The following is an 18606-nucleotide window of genomic DNA, read 5'->3' as shown; positions in this document are numbered from 1 at the left end:
GTTCAGGTTTCCATGGTCTCCAGAGTTACTACAATCCTAGAAGGCCATGCAAAAGGAATAGATGAAAGATAATGGAGCAGCCTCTACTTGCTTAGGGATCTAAGCAGTACTTGAGAGACAGCTTCTGTTCCCATGCAGTATTACAAAACCTGAAGTCAGCTCAGATGCTCTTATTAACAGAGTATAACCTAGCACTAAAAACAAAAAAGCTATTATTCAGTATGACAAGCAAAAACATGCAAAGCTGCCACATAAGCAGCTCCTTTGTTTTTAATTTCTCAATGCAACAAAGAATTGATGTGTAAGAAAAGAAAAAGAAAAGGATTTCCCCATCAAAAACAGCAAAGCAGACAAGCGAAACTTTGGTTTCAATAAACAAAAAGCATCCCCTAAAATTATCTCCATATTTTACACCCATATGATACAACATTAGTTTATATAGTATACCTTCCACAAATATTATCAAATTACATGGTATAAATGACAGAAAATGACTAGCTAAAGACTGTGTGTGATTAATCAGTCAAAAGGAGGACAGAAGAAATTAAAGAGGAGACAAGCACAAGGGAAGGAAATGAAAAGAAAAAAATAAATCTAAACATAAAATTCAGAAAGAGCTGCTGAAATGATGAGGTAGAGGTAAAACAGGAAACCTGTGTTTCCTACAGATACTGTAGGAAGATATTTACTACTGCTTCACTTAGACTAGCTGAAAAGACAGAAAGGAGGCAGATGGTTGCGAGTGGTGTGGGAAGGGAAGCAGAGCAAGGCCTCATCTTACTCTGGTTTGACTGGACAGCTTTTTGAAACCAAAAGGGCAATTCTGACCTGGATCCTAAAGGTAAATAGGAAATCAGTAACAGTGGCTTAGAGTGGGATGATTCGATATTTATATTTGCTAAAATGAGGCAACAGGCGGTGGAATTCAGCCCCAAGCTGGAGCATCGGGGATTTTGGAGATTTTGCAAGACAGAGACACAGCAGTCAAACAGCTGATGGTGGCAATGGTGAAAGTGAAGTCAGGGCAGTGGCACAAACAAGCCACAATTTGAAGGTGACAATAAACAGACTGACTGATAAAGGAGATAAGAAGGGTTCAGATTACAGATTAAATCAGTGACAAGGAGAATGGATGTGGAAGACCTGAGCTAAGGAGAGACAGAAAGGCGGTCTCCAAGGATAGTCTCCTTGACAAGCAGGAATTATTTCACTGAAGTAAACTCAACTTGCAAATTCACTTGCGGGGCGGGGGGGAGCAAAAACAAAGGGGCTGTCTAGGAAGGTGCACTTAAATATGGTGAAAGCCATGCAGAGTTAACAAGAAAGTGATAAAGGTTATGAGGATGAGGAAGTGAGAAGCCAGAAAAAGGTAGAACAAGTTGCCAAATTAGACTTGTAAGTCACCATAGAGAACTGCAGTCTCAGTTAGAGGTGAGCCATCGTCACTGAGAAAGGGGGGGAATGATTTGAGACAGAAGAATCAACACGACAGGAAGGAAACAGACACTGAAAGTGATTCAAAGTGGTAGAACGGTTCATAAAGACAAAGGTTGCAGTGTAGTTAAGGAGAATACGGGGGGCAGAGGAACCACTATCCCTATAAAGAAAGGTCAGTTGTACAGATAAGAATGATGATGTCTGAATGAGGAGAAAGCAAAGGCAAACCTGGCAGTAAATATACACGTACTATTGACAAGCTAGACAGATGGCACAAGGCTACTTTTTAAGTATTTGCCAAAGAAAGGAGGACTACGGATTGGGCAACAGAGTATGTTTGTACGTCAAGGCAATTTGCTTGTTTCTAAGTAGGCTAGTTAGTGGCAAATTATAAATTTAAAAGTGCCAAGCACATTATTAGAAATTCAAAAGCTAAAGTAAAAGGTTGCCATTCAATACTAGGTCAGCTGTGTGTCCCATATACTGTAGTACATGCAGACTGACTGCAAATGAAAAAGTTCTAATGCAGCTTCATGAATAGTCTAGATACGCAAGCATGCCAAGCCACTTACACGTTACATGTTGAGGTTGCATTAAAAACAAGAGTTTACATTAAATAGTTTACGTTAAAAACAAGTTTACATTAAACCTTTATCAGAGATTACAACTTTCAAAATATCAGTCATTTCAAGAGACTAGGAGACCGAGAGTGTCTGATTATAACCTAGGGAATAAGACAGATGACAGGTTTGTGACATATTTGCCTGGGGAGACTATCATTCTTTGGCTCTAGATAGCTATACACACCGAAGAAGGAAAAATTATACATCCTTATTTCTGCTCAGAAAAAAATGATCTTGCAAGTTTCTCCCTTTCGGGTCTCCTGCTCCTGCACTGAGACAGACCAGAGCTGCCCTAGCCAAAAATGTGGGTTTTTTGCCTTCTGGAGTAGAGGTAATGGAATCCATTGCACAAAATCCACCCTGTCCTAATCCATCTTACATTAATATCTTCTATCCCCTCAGCTGCAGCTTTCCAATAACTTCCTAAATTGTAGGAGAAAAGCAAGCTGTTCAACAAACTAACTAACCAAACAAGAAAAAAAATGTGTTTTGCAACACCTGAACATACTCGCTCTTCTTGCCGCTGGAAAGCAAATGCATGCCAGGCCAGAGCCCTAATTTGGGACAGAGATGTGTGATAAGTGAATGAGAATCCTGTGACAGCATATCTCCAAAGACACAGAACTACAATCATAACTAACTTTCCCAACTTTAATTTCATCATATGCCCAGTGTTCTCACTCTGAAACCAAGCAGCCCTTGTGAGAACTCAAAATTAAAAAAGCAGCAAGGAAAGCACTGAAGTAGGCAAGAAGAAAAAGAAAAGCAATGTGTGACGCGCACCTGCATTATAACTTATAGATAACTGTGTACTTTAATAACTGTAAATTGTGAGAGCAGTGGCTCTCACAACCAGAGAATTATGGTACCCCAGGGAGCTGTGAGAACCTGCCAGGGTGGGTCGGTTCTACCTGGCGGCAGTGGCACTTATCTCCAGGCTGAGGCTGCCAACATGCAGAACTGCCCCATGTGCCTCCAAGTTCAGGAGGCATGTCAGAGCCAAGGCGGAAAGAGCTGCAGCCGAAACAGCATGCCTATCTGCATAATGTAATGCAACCCAGCATGCTTTTTTGCTGCAGCCACTTCTCAGTTTGGCTCCAACGTGTCTCCTGAAAACAGGTGCATGGGACAGTTCCAGCTGCCCTGTGTGGCTCTGTTTCCAGGAGACACCGTGGAGAGTTGGACCAGGAACAGCTGCTGCAAGAGCACATGCTTCTGCTACAGCCACTTCCTGATCTGCCTCCGCAGGCGGTGGGAGGTGCAGTTCCACCTGGCTGCAAGTGACAATGCTGCAGATAACATTATAATGATCTAATTAATTACTAATGTATTAATAAAATTATATTGCTTATATTATAATGTGCATTCTATATATAAACTAGTTTTTAATGGGGTGCTGCTAAATTTTTGTAAGTTTCAGAAGGGTGCCTTGAATCTAGAAAGGCTGAGAACCATTTGCTTAGAGATTCTGAAAAGGGGTAATGAAAGTTTAAGATTTATCATGTATATTAAATATAAACCTATATTGATATGCACACACAGAAATACATATTTACACTTATGTGTCTGCAAGTACACATGCACAGTTGAGAAGTGATGCATCTCCAGTTACAAAAAGGAGTCAAATAGAGCCTCAAAGGATATATTCTGATTTTTTTAAAAAATAAGTGGCAAACTAGAACAAGATACTTTCTGATAAGAAATAAAGCTGAAGATGCTGGCATAGTTTGGAAAACCATATTTCAGAGACTAGGTCTGCTGTAGTGGCTTCCTGTCCTTAAAGCCAAATCCAAGCAAAAGTGGTACATGCAGATGTGGAGCCAGGTTCAACTCAGGGCCTGCACGGGGCCTAAACTGAACTTTGTTTCTGAAGCACTTCTGGTCTCAGAGATTATGGGTGTTAAATGACCTTGTAAAATGAAACCCTGCCAGCTCAGAAAAGCAAGCTTATTACATGTTACATGGTCTTTGCCATGCATACCAGTGCCCCCAAATTTTTGTTTTCTCTACCTGGGAAGCCTCTGTTGAATTTGGTGGAGAGAGAGATCTCTCCAGGACGGATTTTGATAAACCCAAGTTCTTCTAGCCTCCAAAGGTGATAAACTGTATACTTTGACATATTCCACAACATTAGTCGATCACCCATATATACAAGAGCATATGAACTTCCAGGTCATGCCAGTAGGCTACAACTACTAGCATTCGTTCATGAGCCTATGCCTGCCCTGAAGGGTAATGCATGCTCCACAGACTTCTCCAGGCAGACCTCAAACACAGGCTTCGTGTTGTACCGAACTCCTACCCACCAGATGCAGCAGCAAGCTAATTTCTGACCGACTTCTTTCTGCTGTATCAGCATTTCTTGAAGCCATTCACTCAACTTCCTTCCTGTGTACTGTCAAAAGAGACTATGATGGCCAGAAAGAAACCAGACAAGCAAGAGTTACACTGAGCATGAAAGCATGCTGTGCTTCTGGAGATTTGAAGCAGTGCCAATTCAGTGTTAAAGCACCAAACTCTGAAGCAGAAACTTCAAGGTGGTGACACAGAGAAAACACACCAGGATGCTATCCCTCATGTAAACTGTTTAAAGTTTGAAGTGCCAACAGTTAACTCAATCAAATTAAGCAACCCCCCCCCCAAAAAAAAACCAAACAAACAAAACACCCAAAACAAAACAAAACAAAAAACCCTCACTCAGAGCAAGCTGCTATACTCGGGAGACAGAAAACCTAAAACCCCAGGTTCCTAGAGGTCTTGATATGGTAGATTCACATTGTATAAGGCATCAAAGAAAGCAGTGAATTCAATAAAAGCCATGCTTCACTTGTAGTGGGAAGAAAGACAAGGCTGATGAGAAAAGGATACCCATTTGAACTGAGGGAGAACAATTTACTCAGAGCCAGAACAGAGCAGTTCCTGCAGAGAGATCTTTCATGGACTCAAGCAAGAACTGGACATAAGTTTCTTGCCAATGAGGCCACGACACCAGTGGCCAGTTATTTTCTAAGGCAGAAGGAGTGTCACATACTGTCTGCCTACCACTACTGATCCTTCAGCGATTTGAAAGCACTCAGAGACGTGAGCTTTGCTCTGTGTGGAACCTGAAGAAGAGATTCTTCTGCAGATCACGTCTTTAAAGAACAAGCCTTCATTTCTCCCACCTCAGCTGAGCTGTGTTCCACCTTTCCATTACCACGGCTTGCAAAAGATCTCTGGCTCTCCCAAAGTTTATGGATACTTGCATAACGAATTTCAGTTGAAATGGTTATACTCCCCTGTATACCACAGGATTCAACTTACAATAATATGGCGAATCGTATCTGGTGCCAAAGTGGTGCACTTGCAGCCAGTCCCCAGGAGGTGCTAAAAGACTAGAGACAAGCTGCCCCTTAAACAAAGAGAATCTCTCCCTTCAGCAATGGTCCAATCTCCATCAACTCAAGCACAGAACTGTAAAATGTTCCCGCACCCATTCAATTATAGTGTGCACTAATGACAGTCTCCCACTGGTTTCAATTGTCCACTTACTGTTTGTTGCTGGCATGTATGGCCTACAAATGGTACAGTCAAAACCCATATCAGCTATGCTTTCCACTTCCTCCTCTGTATTTAAGCTCTGACAGATTGCATGTATCCATCTAGAAATTAAGTGGGGGGAAAAAAAATACAATTTAGAGGAAATGTGTGGCATCCTAAGAGACCCAAATATCAATATATGGTTTCTGTGGTAACTAATATATAGTATAGATTACTTTAGGGAGAAGCAATGATGATTCATGCTCTCACAGGATGTTAAGTCCTGTGTGTGCGCTTAAATATTGTGTACACGTGATCAGATTATAGATCTCCCCATACAAAAAGAAACGCCATGAAACCTCATTCCTCTGAAAAGCATATTTTAATGTCACTCCACTTGTAAATGTGATGTCCTTTATTTCATTTTTATTTGATACAATGGAACATATTTATCAATTTAATTTCACAACAGCAAATAAGCGCAGTAAGCAAATGCTATCACTTCTTACAAAGGGGAAACTGAGGCACAGAGAAATTAAATAATTTGCCTGGACTCGCACCGTAAACTTGAAGCATAGCTGAGAAAGACTTTCGAATCCTAAACCCTGTGGTCTTCAAAATCCCATTCTTTTCTCTTTAGGACTATACAATATTAAAGAAAAGACTTAAAATGTGTCCTAAGATGGAAAAAAAATCCGTAAGGTGTCAGATGTCCTTACCTATCACACTGCCTGCACTGAATGATGAGCTCTTCTTCCCTGTAATTGCGATAGCAGATTGGGCAGGTAGATAAACTTGCACATGGAGCACACTGTGTGTAATTATTTTGCCATTCACATCTTAGACCAGGAGAAGTTGCTCCGCAGTGTCTGCACCAAACACACCTGCAAAACATGAATGAAAAGCTCTCTTAACACCTGAGGGATGGAGTAAGCACATTTATTTTGTGTGCTGAAAACGGCCCTTCCCGGAGCTGGGTGAACAACTAATGGGGTGCTTGGGGCTGCTGACAGTTCTTGGGAAGGGGAGAAAAGAAAAACATTTTGTCAAATGAGAAAATCAAAATGTGAAATTCTCAAGACAGAAAGACTGTATTGGGTTTCGTGATTTTTTTTTCCTGGATTTCTTCAGAACGAAGCAGTTCATGAGATATTTCAAGACCTTTCGGAATCCCTGAATCAGCATTTTTAGGCTTAAAAGGTTTCAGCTGAACATTTTTGCTTAGTTTTAATTCTACCACAGGCACCTGGCGCCACCTTAGTCAGGGTCCCCCTGCGAGATCCCCCCCGTGGCCGATCTCACTGACCGGGAGGGGAAGGGGTACCCCCGCAGCCGACTGCAAGGTGGCTGATCATTGCAGCCACTTCCGTAAGAGCGCTCCTGCTCCCCGACTGGCACTCTCAGGAGGGACACCGGTGCTCCCAGCTGCCACGTCTGCCCGTCACATAAGCAGCAAGCACAGCTGGTCGGTGGGTGCACTGGTGCTCTCAGGGGGTGCACGTGCACCCCCTATGCATTGCCACTGAATTCTACCATCCTTCACATGAAATATAATGTTAATGAACGATAACAGTTTCCATTATAACTTGTTTACAATCAAATTTAAAATGTTGAATGCTTTGTTCTGTCCTATCCTCAAAAAGAAGTTTGCCCTGACTGAAAAACTGTGTTAACATTGGAAACACAGAAGTGAAGTATTAGTTTTAAATTAAATGCAATGGAAAGAGGGGCAACAGTAGTTATTTCCAACACTGGAACCGAACACACCATTTGCACTTCCAGCCTCCTTTTGGAACTGTCTGCAGTGGTGGATCCAGGCAGTAAGTGTGATAGCTGATGTCACAGTCATCACAAAGAAGCAGTCTTCCTGGATCTGTAGCCTTCCCGCAGGCTTCACACACTGTGCACTCCAGGCACCTCCAGCCTTTACTGAGCACCACCTTGGTAATCTGCAGATGGCAAGGCAGCAGGCAAATTATTCCCAAACCACTGAATATACTTTAATCATATAAATTATTTACTTCAAAATAACTAATACCATGCCACATTGTGATCTGGTTAGGACAGGGTTGCAAGCATAAGGATTCTGCTTTTGCGCCACCCACCCATATCAGACAGCAGTGCAGCAAGTGAAACAAACTTTGCAAAATACTATCTGTATTTCCTCTACAGCAAGGTGGGAAAGAGCAGAATGGGGAATGGACTGGGTATAGCCCTCGCTCTGATGACACAATGGGACGTAGTCAGCTGTACTGGCATTCCTATACCCCACCCATGGAGGAGCAGGGGAGAAGCAAGTGCCTTGCAAGGTTAGTCGTGGCAAAGTGCCACTATAGGCTGCCTTTTCCTCTGGATTGCAGTAAAGCCAAAACCAAGCCCATTATAAATTCCTGTTTGGTTCCTAATTGTTTTTTGGCACTAACTTGGGAGTTTTTGCAACTTAAACCAGTTCATTTCAATTATATTTGAAATAATGCTATGATCCGAGTACAAAACCAAATTTCTCATGCAAGCAGCATTTCATAAAGGACATTTAAAATGAAGTTAAACCCTGTGATATGTTAAAAGACACCCACATTTTACATAACTGCACTTATATAATGAGCAACAGACAGTTTATAGTTTATATGTTGCAGTAAATAGCTTATTATGTGCTTGCTAAGTCATCTCATACCATTCAAATTTAATTTTCTCACATTCTCTCCTAGACTAATGAATGTAAAATGTATTAATTAACTACTCCAGTTGCTGTCAATTCTGACAGCCAACAGACAAATTGAATCTACTAAACCTTCTGCCCTAGTAAATGAAGATGCAGTATAATTTTTTTTCTTTTTTCTTATATTTCAGTTTTCAGCTAATATCTCAAAATGTTATTTTAACCAACTGCTGGATAATCAGTGCTATTTATGGCTGTGAAATTACAAAAAAGGTTAATTTCTCTTGAGGCAATGCATACTATAAAATGACATTTAATTAAAGTCTTTCACAAGTTGCATACAAATAATGGTCACATTAGCCAAAGAATATTTAACACGTTAATGACTCCCTTAATTACAACAAAACTGAAAGCAGCATGGTGCTCTTCAAGTACAATATGAAAACAATGCTTTAAAAGAATTTGAATGTGACAGAAGCACTCACCTTAATACTGACACAGTATGGATGATAACACTGACCACACTGAGAACACGCAAGCAACCTGCCCTCAGCGCCCTGGCCAAAGCTCCCGCAAACTACGCACATATCCTAGGAGGAAAGAGAAAGCAGATTTCAGTCAGCTCAATGCTAGATTCTGGAAACACACAGGGACTCCAGACAGATACCTTGCAATTAACTCAGATCATTCAAGTCATAACTAAGACATTCATTTGTTTTTTCATTACAACAAGCAGAGAGTAATTGGTGTCCCAACCTGATGTAAAGTGAATTTGTCACTGTTAGAAAACAGGACAACTGTATTATGCATCGAGTTTTCTTCTTCTTCTTTGTTGGATGAAATATCCATAGTTGTGACCTACAAAACGACAACAACACATGCATCACATGTAGATATTTTCACAGCTTCAGGTGTATATTTTTCATTGGATTGCAAAGCTATAAATACCTACAGCCTTGCATAAAAAGTACAAATATTAAGAAAATATTTAAAACATTATTAGCACAAAGGGGCAACCCATAAAAATCTGTATTCCCTGGAAGTTACCATACCAATGGCCATATTGCACCGGTTTTTATTCGTTTTACATCTTGGGGAAGGTTCCCTTTTTATCATCATCATCTAATTGCAAAGAAACTACTTCCCCAGCAATGCTCCCTCCTGGCTTCCTCCGTAGGGCACTACAGTAGTCCTGGGATCTAAATATAAGAAAAGAGCAGGCACTGGGCAGGCTGAGACATGCACTTTGTTTTATGCACTGAATATGTTCAATGCACTATTTTTTCTATCTATTAAAAAGATATATAAAATTACAGTCCACTTAAGAGCACACTTGACTGTTAAAGGTACAACATATACTAAAAATTGAAAGGCAAAGAAGCAGAAGCAACCTACTCCATGCTATTTACCATTTTTAATACTCAATTTAGCTCCAAGTGTCTGTAGAAATGACTGACCGTACCTGCTACAATAAGGTTTGAAGCTGCTCTCATTAACTGATTTTTATAGGATGTTATAATTTGTCTCTGAATATTTACTCTGAGTTGGAAACATGACATAGGATCTAACTCTGTAGAACCTGACCCTAACAAAATGGGGAAAAATTAATTTAAGAGTTCTCGACTGAATGAAGGCACAAAGAATAAAAGAGCCCCTGATAGATTAGAACCTTTAAAGCAATGCTTTTGTGTTTGAATAACTCAGTACAGTTTCCTTTAATTGGAAAATACTCCCCATAATTGTAGGTTTTAATAAGCCAGTGTTACTTTACTAAAATAGAGACTAGATGATAAAACTAGACTAAAGTTGAAATTAAACTAGAATTTAAAGACTATGAGTTAGGCATAAAAACAGTTCTTCAGAAAATACTATAAGTAACTTTAAAAGGTCTTTTCATATTGTAATTGCAATTAACATACTATTACATTAATTTATTCTGATTAAATAATTTGATATAATTATATAAAATATAAAAGAACCTAAGTGCTGTATCCAAATTAAGCCAAAAAAATTTATAAACCTTCATCAGAAGACTGTCTAGGAAACAAACAAAGGTAGACAATTCACTATTTTATGCAATTCACAGGGTTGGTAGAGTATATTAAAGTTACCCTCCATGCAAAGTGAGTGTGATATACAGAAAATAAATGGACCCCAGGAAATGCATAAAAATTTGAAAATTTGAAAAACATATCATGCTTTTCTTGGATAAGTCAGGATATACCTGAACAATAATTTGTAATTAAATTTTCCTCTTTTCCATCATTTTATGTACAGTATTAAATGGAGGACTTAAATGATGAACTATCAGTGTATGACAGCAGAAAATTTTCTCTAAAACAGAGATAAGATAAGATGGTGATATTCTACATTCTTGCTTTTCACTTGAATAATGGTCTACCACCAGAAGCAGCAGGGCTGTGCAAAGGTTCGGGTGCCGATTTGATTTGGTAGAGTTTCAGCCTGATTCAGTGGCCGAATCTCCGAATTGAATCAGAAGAGTAATACAAAGGTCTGAATCAATTCAAAGCCATCAAATTGATTAGGAAAAGATATGGAGAAAGATTTGGAGATTTGGGCAGTCCCTGCTCGCCGCCGCAGGGAGCTGGAGCCAGACTACATACTGGTAACTAGGGGCTGGTGGGGGAAGAGGAAAGGATGGAGGAGGGGGGAGGGAACCATGGGGGGAACCATGGGAGGACCCCTGCCAGGCCCCATCCTCTGCCTGCTCCCCCAGCCCCCTAAGCACCCCTTGACCCCCACTCCCTCTCCCAGCCCCTCCCCATCAATGGCTGCCTCCCCTGGCCCCTGTGTCCTGGCTCTTTGAAAAAAGACCCGTACTTACCAGCTTCTGCTAGGCGGGGGGGGGGGGGACGCGAGGGGAGGATCCCCACTGCCCCGTGATGCATGGGGGGCTCTGTCGCAACCTGCTCTGCCAGCCCCGTCAATAGCTGCCCCACCTGGCCCCAGCGTCCGGGCTCTTTAAGAAAAGCCCTACAACTCACCAGCTGCTACAGTGGCCATTGGCGCTTCTGGGGGCTTGTGACAGAGACCCCCCCCATGCAGAGCGGAACAGTGGGGTAACCCCCCCCCGGCCTAGCAGCAGCCAGTGAGTGCAGGGCTTTTTTTTTCTTCCAGGCAGGGCAGCCATTGACCTGGCTGGGAGACTGTGACAGGGATGGGGCCCGTTTGATTCAGGAGTCAGCTGAATCGATTAAGGACAGCGATTCGAATCACCGAATCAAATTACTGTCCCCTGAGTCAGCTGATTCCGAATTTAATACCAGCTGCTTAGCACAAGCCTAATAAGCAGCCATTTTCCTTTGATGTTACCTATCGTGACCTGCCAGCCATGAGTTTTGTAAGTATATATTGTCTCCGGTTTGAACAAAAAAGCCCCGTACCATGATTTTTTAAGATTCATACAAGAACATTAATGATCAATGAAACTCTGTTTCAATTTTGGGCAAATCTCTGTATAAAATATTCCATTAGTGTAAAAATCATCAGACCCAACTGTTTGCTATCAGCATGACAAAATAAGCATTGAAAGATGGGGTACATAATTCTGAGGAAGAAAATGCTTTGTCTCATGGCTGTGACACCTCCTTCAGAAATGAAAATTGAAAAAGGTCTTTGAGAAAGATACACATTTTTGTTTTTCCAGCCATGTTTCTCCACAACTATTTGATGCAACAAACATGGGTTAGTTTAAGAATATTTTAATTAAAGCTAAAGTGGACACGGCAATTTCTGTTTAAACAAACATTTTTAACGTCTCTGCCATTTTAACAGTCCAAATATAATTTTGAGGCAGTTGACTGCTGTCAGTACAGATACAAAAATTATTCTTTAGTAAACTGTTGCTGAATAAACCAGGTGGGGAGCATAAATCAATGCATACTGGGTATGTCTACTTACTGCGAAGTAGCATAGTTTACTGAGCAGTAAACCTTGCCAATCATGAGTAAGCCTGCAAATGCAAGTAGCAAATTTTCTTACAATTACTAATCTGCTCCTGGTCAGCTGGCCACCAGGGGGCAGGAGATTGCTCAAAGTCCCCAGGAGCTGCCTGCTGCTGGGGTGGGTTCCACGACCGGAGCCCGGAGAGGGACTATGTCCCCCTGCCCCAGCAGCAGAGAGTTCCATGCTGCCTACTCTGTGATTGTGATCAGAGTGGGAGCAGGAGCTGGGCCAGCTGGTGCTGAGAAATATGGGTTTCCCAGTGCCGGCCCTATGACTGTGGAGCTGGCGCTGGGAGCTGCCTGCTGGTGGAGGACCAGGGAGCCTGTTCCCCACCTAGCTCCATGATGGTGGAGCTGAGCAGGGAACAGGCTCTCCAGTCCCTGTCCCATGATCCCAGAGTGGGGGCTGGGAACTGTCCTGGTCAGGGACACGTCCCAGCCCCGCAACACAATTGGGGCAAGGGACTTGAAAAGAGCTGCATGGGACAGGCAGGTCTCAGCCCCTTCCCTGATCTACCAGTGGGGCAGCAAGTAGTAAGCCCCCAGGCTTGGTGGGGGAATCTCTAATCAGGGAGCTGGGGCTGGGAGCTACCTGCTGCTGAGGCAGGGGTACATTGCCCCCTCCCTGAGCAGGCAGCCCCCTGGGGCAGGAAGCAATGTCCAGCCCTGGCAAGCACCCAGGGGGAGCCTAAAGCTTCACCTAGTGATGGCACAAGCCACTGCACGGCCCCAGAAAGCAAGAGCAGTTTGCTGCCATTAGCAACATGTCTGCTCCTGCTTTCCCTACATGTGCAGATACCTGTCCAGGAGTGTTTACTTGCAAGTAGTTTACTCATGAGTAAACTGCTCCTGGATCCGATGCATGTGTACACACAGCCACTGAGAATTATTTTTTTAGAAGAAGGGAGTGTAAGTTGTTTAGGTTTAAAACTCTGTTTGGTTGATAACCTAGCAGACAATAGAAGAAATGCGTTCAATGGACAGGTCCAGATGAGTGCAAGTGTATGGTTTGTGGTGCCTCAAACCTGTCTGAGGCACTGCAAACTGCATGCAGTGCACATACAACTATGCCACGAATTTGCAGTGCAGTGCCAAAATTTGATACTGGGAACTCTGAGTATAAAAAAAAATAGCAGTAAAAAATAGCTGCACAGTGCACGCTCCAGAAGCAAATCGCTGGAGCAACTGTAGACGCACCTCCAGGAAGACGTTCTGGCTGTTGGCCACAGCATCTCTCTTCCTCTAGGTCTGCCCTGGCTCCTCCAGCAGAGTGGGAGCCAGGAGCAGTGAGGAATGGGCAGTTGGCTTGAAGCAGAACAGTTTGCCCTGCACCATGTACAGTGGCAAAAAGTAGTGGCACAAATTTGTGCTACCTTTTGTGCCACTGCAAGTGCACACCCCTGCGTGTGAGGACGCAACCAATAGGTTTAATACTTAATTCTGCCCTTCAAATAATTCCACATTTTCCACAAAGTTTGCAGCAGCTGCATGTACAGATCATAGGACAGAGGTTAAGACTGTATGAAGTGCCATTCTGGGTCAGATCAATGGTTCACCTAGCCCAGTAACTTGTCTCTGAGAGATGCACGACTGCATCCTTTAGAGGGAGAGTATTTGTACAGGACTCATTTAGTATAATCCAGCCCTATCATACTCTCTCTGGAATCCACCAACATTGATTTAGAGGTGCCACAGGATACAATCATGACTGTTCTCTTTAATAGCTACAATATAGGAAAGCTTAAGCTTCAGAATTTGGAGAATCAAATATCATAATTTTGAAGCCAATCAAGGTTTTAGACCTAAAATCCTTTGGGCTTAAGCTGCAAAGTACTGCAAAAAAGTAGTCAAACGAGTAATAGACTAAGAGGATAAAGGTTGGAGCCATGCTGATCTAAAAAGCAAAAGGAGTCAGTGTGGAAGAGGCGATATGTTTAATTAAACCAGTTAGATAGTTGCAATTTTTTCTAGTTGTTCTAATAAAAGATATCACCTCTACCATACTGACTGCTAATGGACTAAGAAGCCTTTCCCATTTGATTATATAACGTTCTCATCCCTCCACTAGAGAGATATATTAAAGGGACTGTTTTACGAATTTATAAATTCCCATCCATGGGAAGGGATCCTAGGACCTTCCAAGGGCTAGTGCCTCTTACCTTCTCCCACAATTACTAGACCTCCTTATCTAAGACTGATCCAGAAAGACTGACACTGATTTTCATGAGGAAAAAAGGCCGACAGTATTTAGAAGTATGGCTATCACATGATATTCAAGGCAATTGACAGAGCACCACAAAAAGGATATTATAATCTCCATTACATTTATAATTTTTTAGGAGTTAGTTCTACAGAATCCATCTGTTTCACTTCTATTACAACACAATATAAACTAAAACAAATGAATGCTTTGTGGCATCAAAATAGTTGTAGATGTGGCACCAGTTCAACAAGGGACTTAAGCATTTGCCTAACATTAAGCAAGTGAGTAGTTATGTTGAAGCCAACAGAATTATTCATGTATGGTAATTTAAGTCAGACATGTTTATGTACCTTGATAAACTGGGGCACAAAGAAGGAGCACATGCTCCTCTCCTAGCCTGAAATACCCCAAGTGGGATGAGGAGGAGATGGCATGACACCACAGGCCTTCGTATCCCCGCTTCTCCACTGCCTTAATCTTGGCAGTATTTGTGCAAGTCGAAGGAATGGTTCAGAACCTTTTAAATGGGAACATAGGCACTATAAAATTGCCACAAGTCCCATTAGCTACAGATTATTATTATTGCTATGAAAATATATAAATATGTTTAATTAAGATTAGACTGCTGTCAGAACAAGATTCCAGTGTCTGTTCTGTTTGCACACCGTTTCTACAACAGAATGGTAGCTGAATAAATAATGTTCTACAACAGCCTACACACTTGAGTGAAAAATGTTCTTACCCCTGGAATGACAACAGCCCCAATCCCATTCTTCAGTTTTGATCTACCTCGGCCACCTCTTCCTGAAAGTCCTGCACCACGTGGTCTCCGTTTCCCTGGGAATCCTGATCCGCGGCCCTGTTTAATATCAGATAATAATGTAATAAATCCAATGCAGAGCTCTTCACTGCAATGGGCTCTTGGTGCATCTCTGGATAGTCTTAAGCAAAAACAACTATTAATAATTATTAAACCACTGTTTAAATTGTAGTAGGACACCTTTAACAGGAGACTAAAACATGTTCCTTTGTTTGTGGTCTTCAGCAACTATTTATGTGACAAAAAATTATTACCTCTAACAAAAATCACTCAAAACCTGACTTCTGCCACAGGAATGACTGGTAGCACTGAAATGCATAGGGCTCAACCTAAATACTTTCTGCCTCATGGCTTTTAGAAACCATGAAGTTCAGACACAGTCTAGGCTTTCTGAATGTGGTGGTGATGATACTAAGCTAGTTATGGCGTAACCACCTTTCCTTTACCACAAATAGCAGCAAATAGCATCAAAAACATTACATATGGCTAGGACCTAACCCTGCTCTCTCCAAAGTCAATGGCTAAACTCTCTTTAATTCAACAGGAATAAGATCAATTTTTTCATGTTCAGTTTGTTGAATACCTGAAGGAAATGCTATGATTCTACATTTATATTTTCCTCTATGATATGGTTATTTTGCGGGGGCTGGGGCTACCCCTATACCTCCTTTGTGGATTTGCACTCATGTGGTCTGAGTGACAGACTGGATTCCTGTAATTTGCAAAGTATCTTCAAATTCAATGAATTGGGAAAAAGTAAACATCATGCTTTTTCAGTGTTAACTATCTAAAATTATTCTGATTTAATTTGGCTTTCATGAGTAAGCATGTTCATTTTATATCAAACTAGAAAGAAACATAGAAAGGAATTCCCCAATCACTTTCAAAGGGCAAAAGCATTATTGACAATGTCTCTGGCTGACATTTGTCCAACCACATTTACACAGATCACATTTACTTCAGACCTTTTATTCTACAATAACAGTTATGGTATGTATTCAAAAACAATGCTTTTGCACAACATAATACATACTGAAGCTGCTGTTGTCAAACATCTTCAGTTTTAAATGCAGAGTAAGAAATGCAGCTGAAGAAATCTGTGCTCGTAACTGCTATATTCTAACTTATTTTTACTGTCTGCAAGCTATTAACAACACCTGTGTCTGAATCCTTGCTTGACACTATGTTTTGATGCCAAAAACCCCCCAAGTTGAATTAGAAGTTTCATAAATAGACATATACTACTTTGAGCCATGGACTTCTCAGCAGAGGGGTGTCTTGGACCCATACGCAGAGCCTCCACTGACAGCAATGAAAACACCATGGTCTTAATCTGCTCAGCAAGATAGTTCAGATATGCCACTCTCTATTTATATAAAAGAGTCATGCAAGTTTGTGCTAATAGTTATCATGAAACAGAAAAAAAAAATCTCACTGGTAACCATATTATTGGTATCCATCTATTAATGGAACTAGAAAACAAAGGCCACATACAGACATCTGGGATTTTCCTAGGCAAGCTGTTACTCTCCCAAGAGAAACCATGAGTGTAGATGTTCAGGATTTGTCTCCCAGAATAAAAGTCGCTGCTCCAGGAGAAAAATAACCTGGAAACAACTAGAGTTAAATCACTCCAAGGAAAGTTTCTCTTGGGAGAGGGAACGTCTATACACATTCTAAGCACACGCTGCTTTGCTGGGCGATACAATAATGTACCATTTTAGAAACAAATAAAAGAAGGAGGCTTTTGATGGTCAGTCTTTGTTGGAAAAAGTAATTTTGTCTTTTACTATATGTAAGTGTACAACATGCACATGCACTTCATGCAAGTTTACTTCTATTAGTTATACAGTGCTCTGATAAGTTACTGACTTTTTGCATTTGGGATGACAATCAATTGGGTTATTTTCACATGACTGACAATGTAACAGGAACAGCACAAAACTGTATAAATGTTAATGCTAGACATTATGTTGAAAATTAATGTTAAAGCAGCAAAAGCTAAGCTAATAACAAATAAAAATAAACAAATTAGCATGAGTGTTAAAGTAAGGTGAAAATAAATCAATCAGTTTAAATCAACAGCAACCTACTTATGGTTTTACATTTTAGCATTACTCTTCTTCTACCCCTTTTTAATGCTGTAATAATTCAATTTAGCGTCATATTTCTTTGATGGCAGCTATCACTGGGGCAGTAGCCTCCTCCACCTACAATGACGTACAAGTAGCTTTTCTCTAACCTAAACGCTCTGTCGCTGGGGATTCCTTGTGTATGATGTCTCCACAGCAGCAAACCTTTGTAACAGCCTAGAACACAATGCTTTTACAAATCTGGCTTTCCTTACTCCTAATGGCAAGGGGAGTTTCTTTGTCAAGCAACATCTTTGACAGTTATTTAGTGTTTTTACAGTTAAATCAAAAAATGGGTAATGAAAATTATTTTTCTGTATAAAATTCAAAATTTATGCAATGCCATCTCATTCTGGATGTGCTCTGGAAAGTTTATATTTCTAAGCTGAAAACTCCAGAGATTTAGCTTTTTCTTAAAAGTTAAAGAGCAATAAAATAGATTAGTTTGGTTGATTACATATAATTTTCATTAGTAGCCTCTACTGCATAAAGATAGCAACGGATACATGAATATAAATACAAATTATTTACCACTTTGATGCTCCAAATGGCACTGCCAGGAAGCTGTCTGGATTTAAAAATGTCCCGACCTTCTGAAATGTCTGGGGACCAGGAAGGTGGGCTCACTGTATTATTGGTACTCCAAGCCCCCTAGGATATACGGCAGGTGAGAAAATAGATGTATAAAACTCAGCAACATAAAAAAAAATTAAAGCAAGCAACGAAAAATTTCTGAAAAGCAAAGCACATGCAGGCATAAGCAATTTCTCCTACATTTATTTTACTGCAAAACTAGTTCATATCAGGGGAGAACTGCAAACTGCTGTTAAAATTTTCTCTAGCATAGATTTGAAACACCAGTGAGATTAAAAAGTGTGTAAGATGACTTTTAAAAAGCTACCTGACAACCTAAGAGAAAAGAGAGGGTTGATTAATAGAAGCAAGTCATAGGCAGTGCTTATAACACCACAATAAGGGTGCCTATACACATGCTCCAACATGTTCTAATTAGAATGTCCTAGAATTTTTTCAGTGTCATGTATATAAGGCCCTGTGAGTTTAAAAATGGCTGCTGAGCTACTTTAACTAAAGCTAGTCAAATGAGCTTTAGTTAAAGCATCCCAAGGCCATGTTAAAACACGTGGCGGCTTAATACACGTGACACTGTGGCGTTTTAATTAGACTGACTTTCCAGGAACTGCTCTAATCAAAATGCTCCCTCCCTCCTCACCCCAAGTCCGTGTATAG

At 41.0% G+C, this 18606-nt stretch overlaps 1 protein-coding gene across 9 annotated transcripts in view; it reads right to left on the bottom strand.

Annotated features, from left to right (window-relative positions):
* KMT2C (lysine methyltransferase 2C) overlaps positions 1 to 18606 on the bottom strand; it is a 301422-nt gene that overhangs the window by 91533 nt on the left and 191283 nt on the right. For 8 of the 9 annotated variants that reach the window (XM_090047709.1, XM_090047708.1, XM_090047707.1 and 5 more), the window contains 7 exons: positions 17890 to 18009; positions 15149 to 15265; positions 8995 to 9096; positions 8724 to 8828; positions 7347 to 7528; positions 6299 to 6463; positions 5592 to 5701 (listed from right to left, as the gene is read on the bottom strand). In XM_090047709.1, the coding sequence (XP_089903835.1) occupies positions 5592 to 5701; positions 6299 to 6463; positions 7347 to 7528; positions 8724 to 8828; positions 8995 to 9096; positions 15149 to 15265; positions 17890 to 18009 (901 nt within the window). The remainder of the gene's footprint in view (positions 1 to 5591; positions 5702 to 6298; positions 6464 to 7346; positions 7529 to 8723; positions 8829 to 8994; positions 9097 to 15148; positions 15266 to 17889; positions 18010 to 18606) is intronic. The other variant, XM_090047713.1, reaches the window with a different exon arrangement.

Source organism: Crocodylus siamensis, chromosome 5 (genome assembly GCF_052110815.1).
Source record: "Crocodylus siamensis isolate JL-2025a chromosome 5, ASM5211081v1, whole genome shotgun sequence".
NCBI classification, from domain to species: domain Eukaryota; kingdom Metazoa; phylum Chordata; order Crocodylia; family Crocodylidae; genus Crocodylus; species Crocodylus siamensis.
This window is presented reverse-complemented; position numbering and strand designations above follow the sequence as displayed.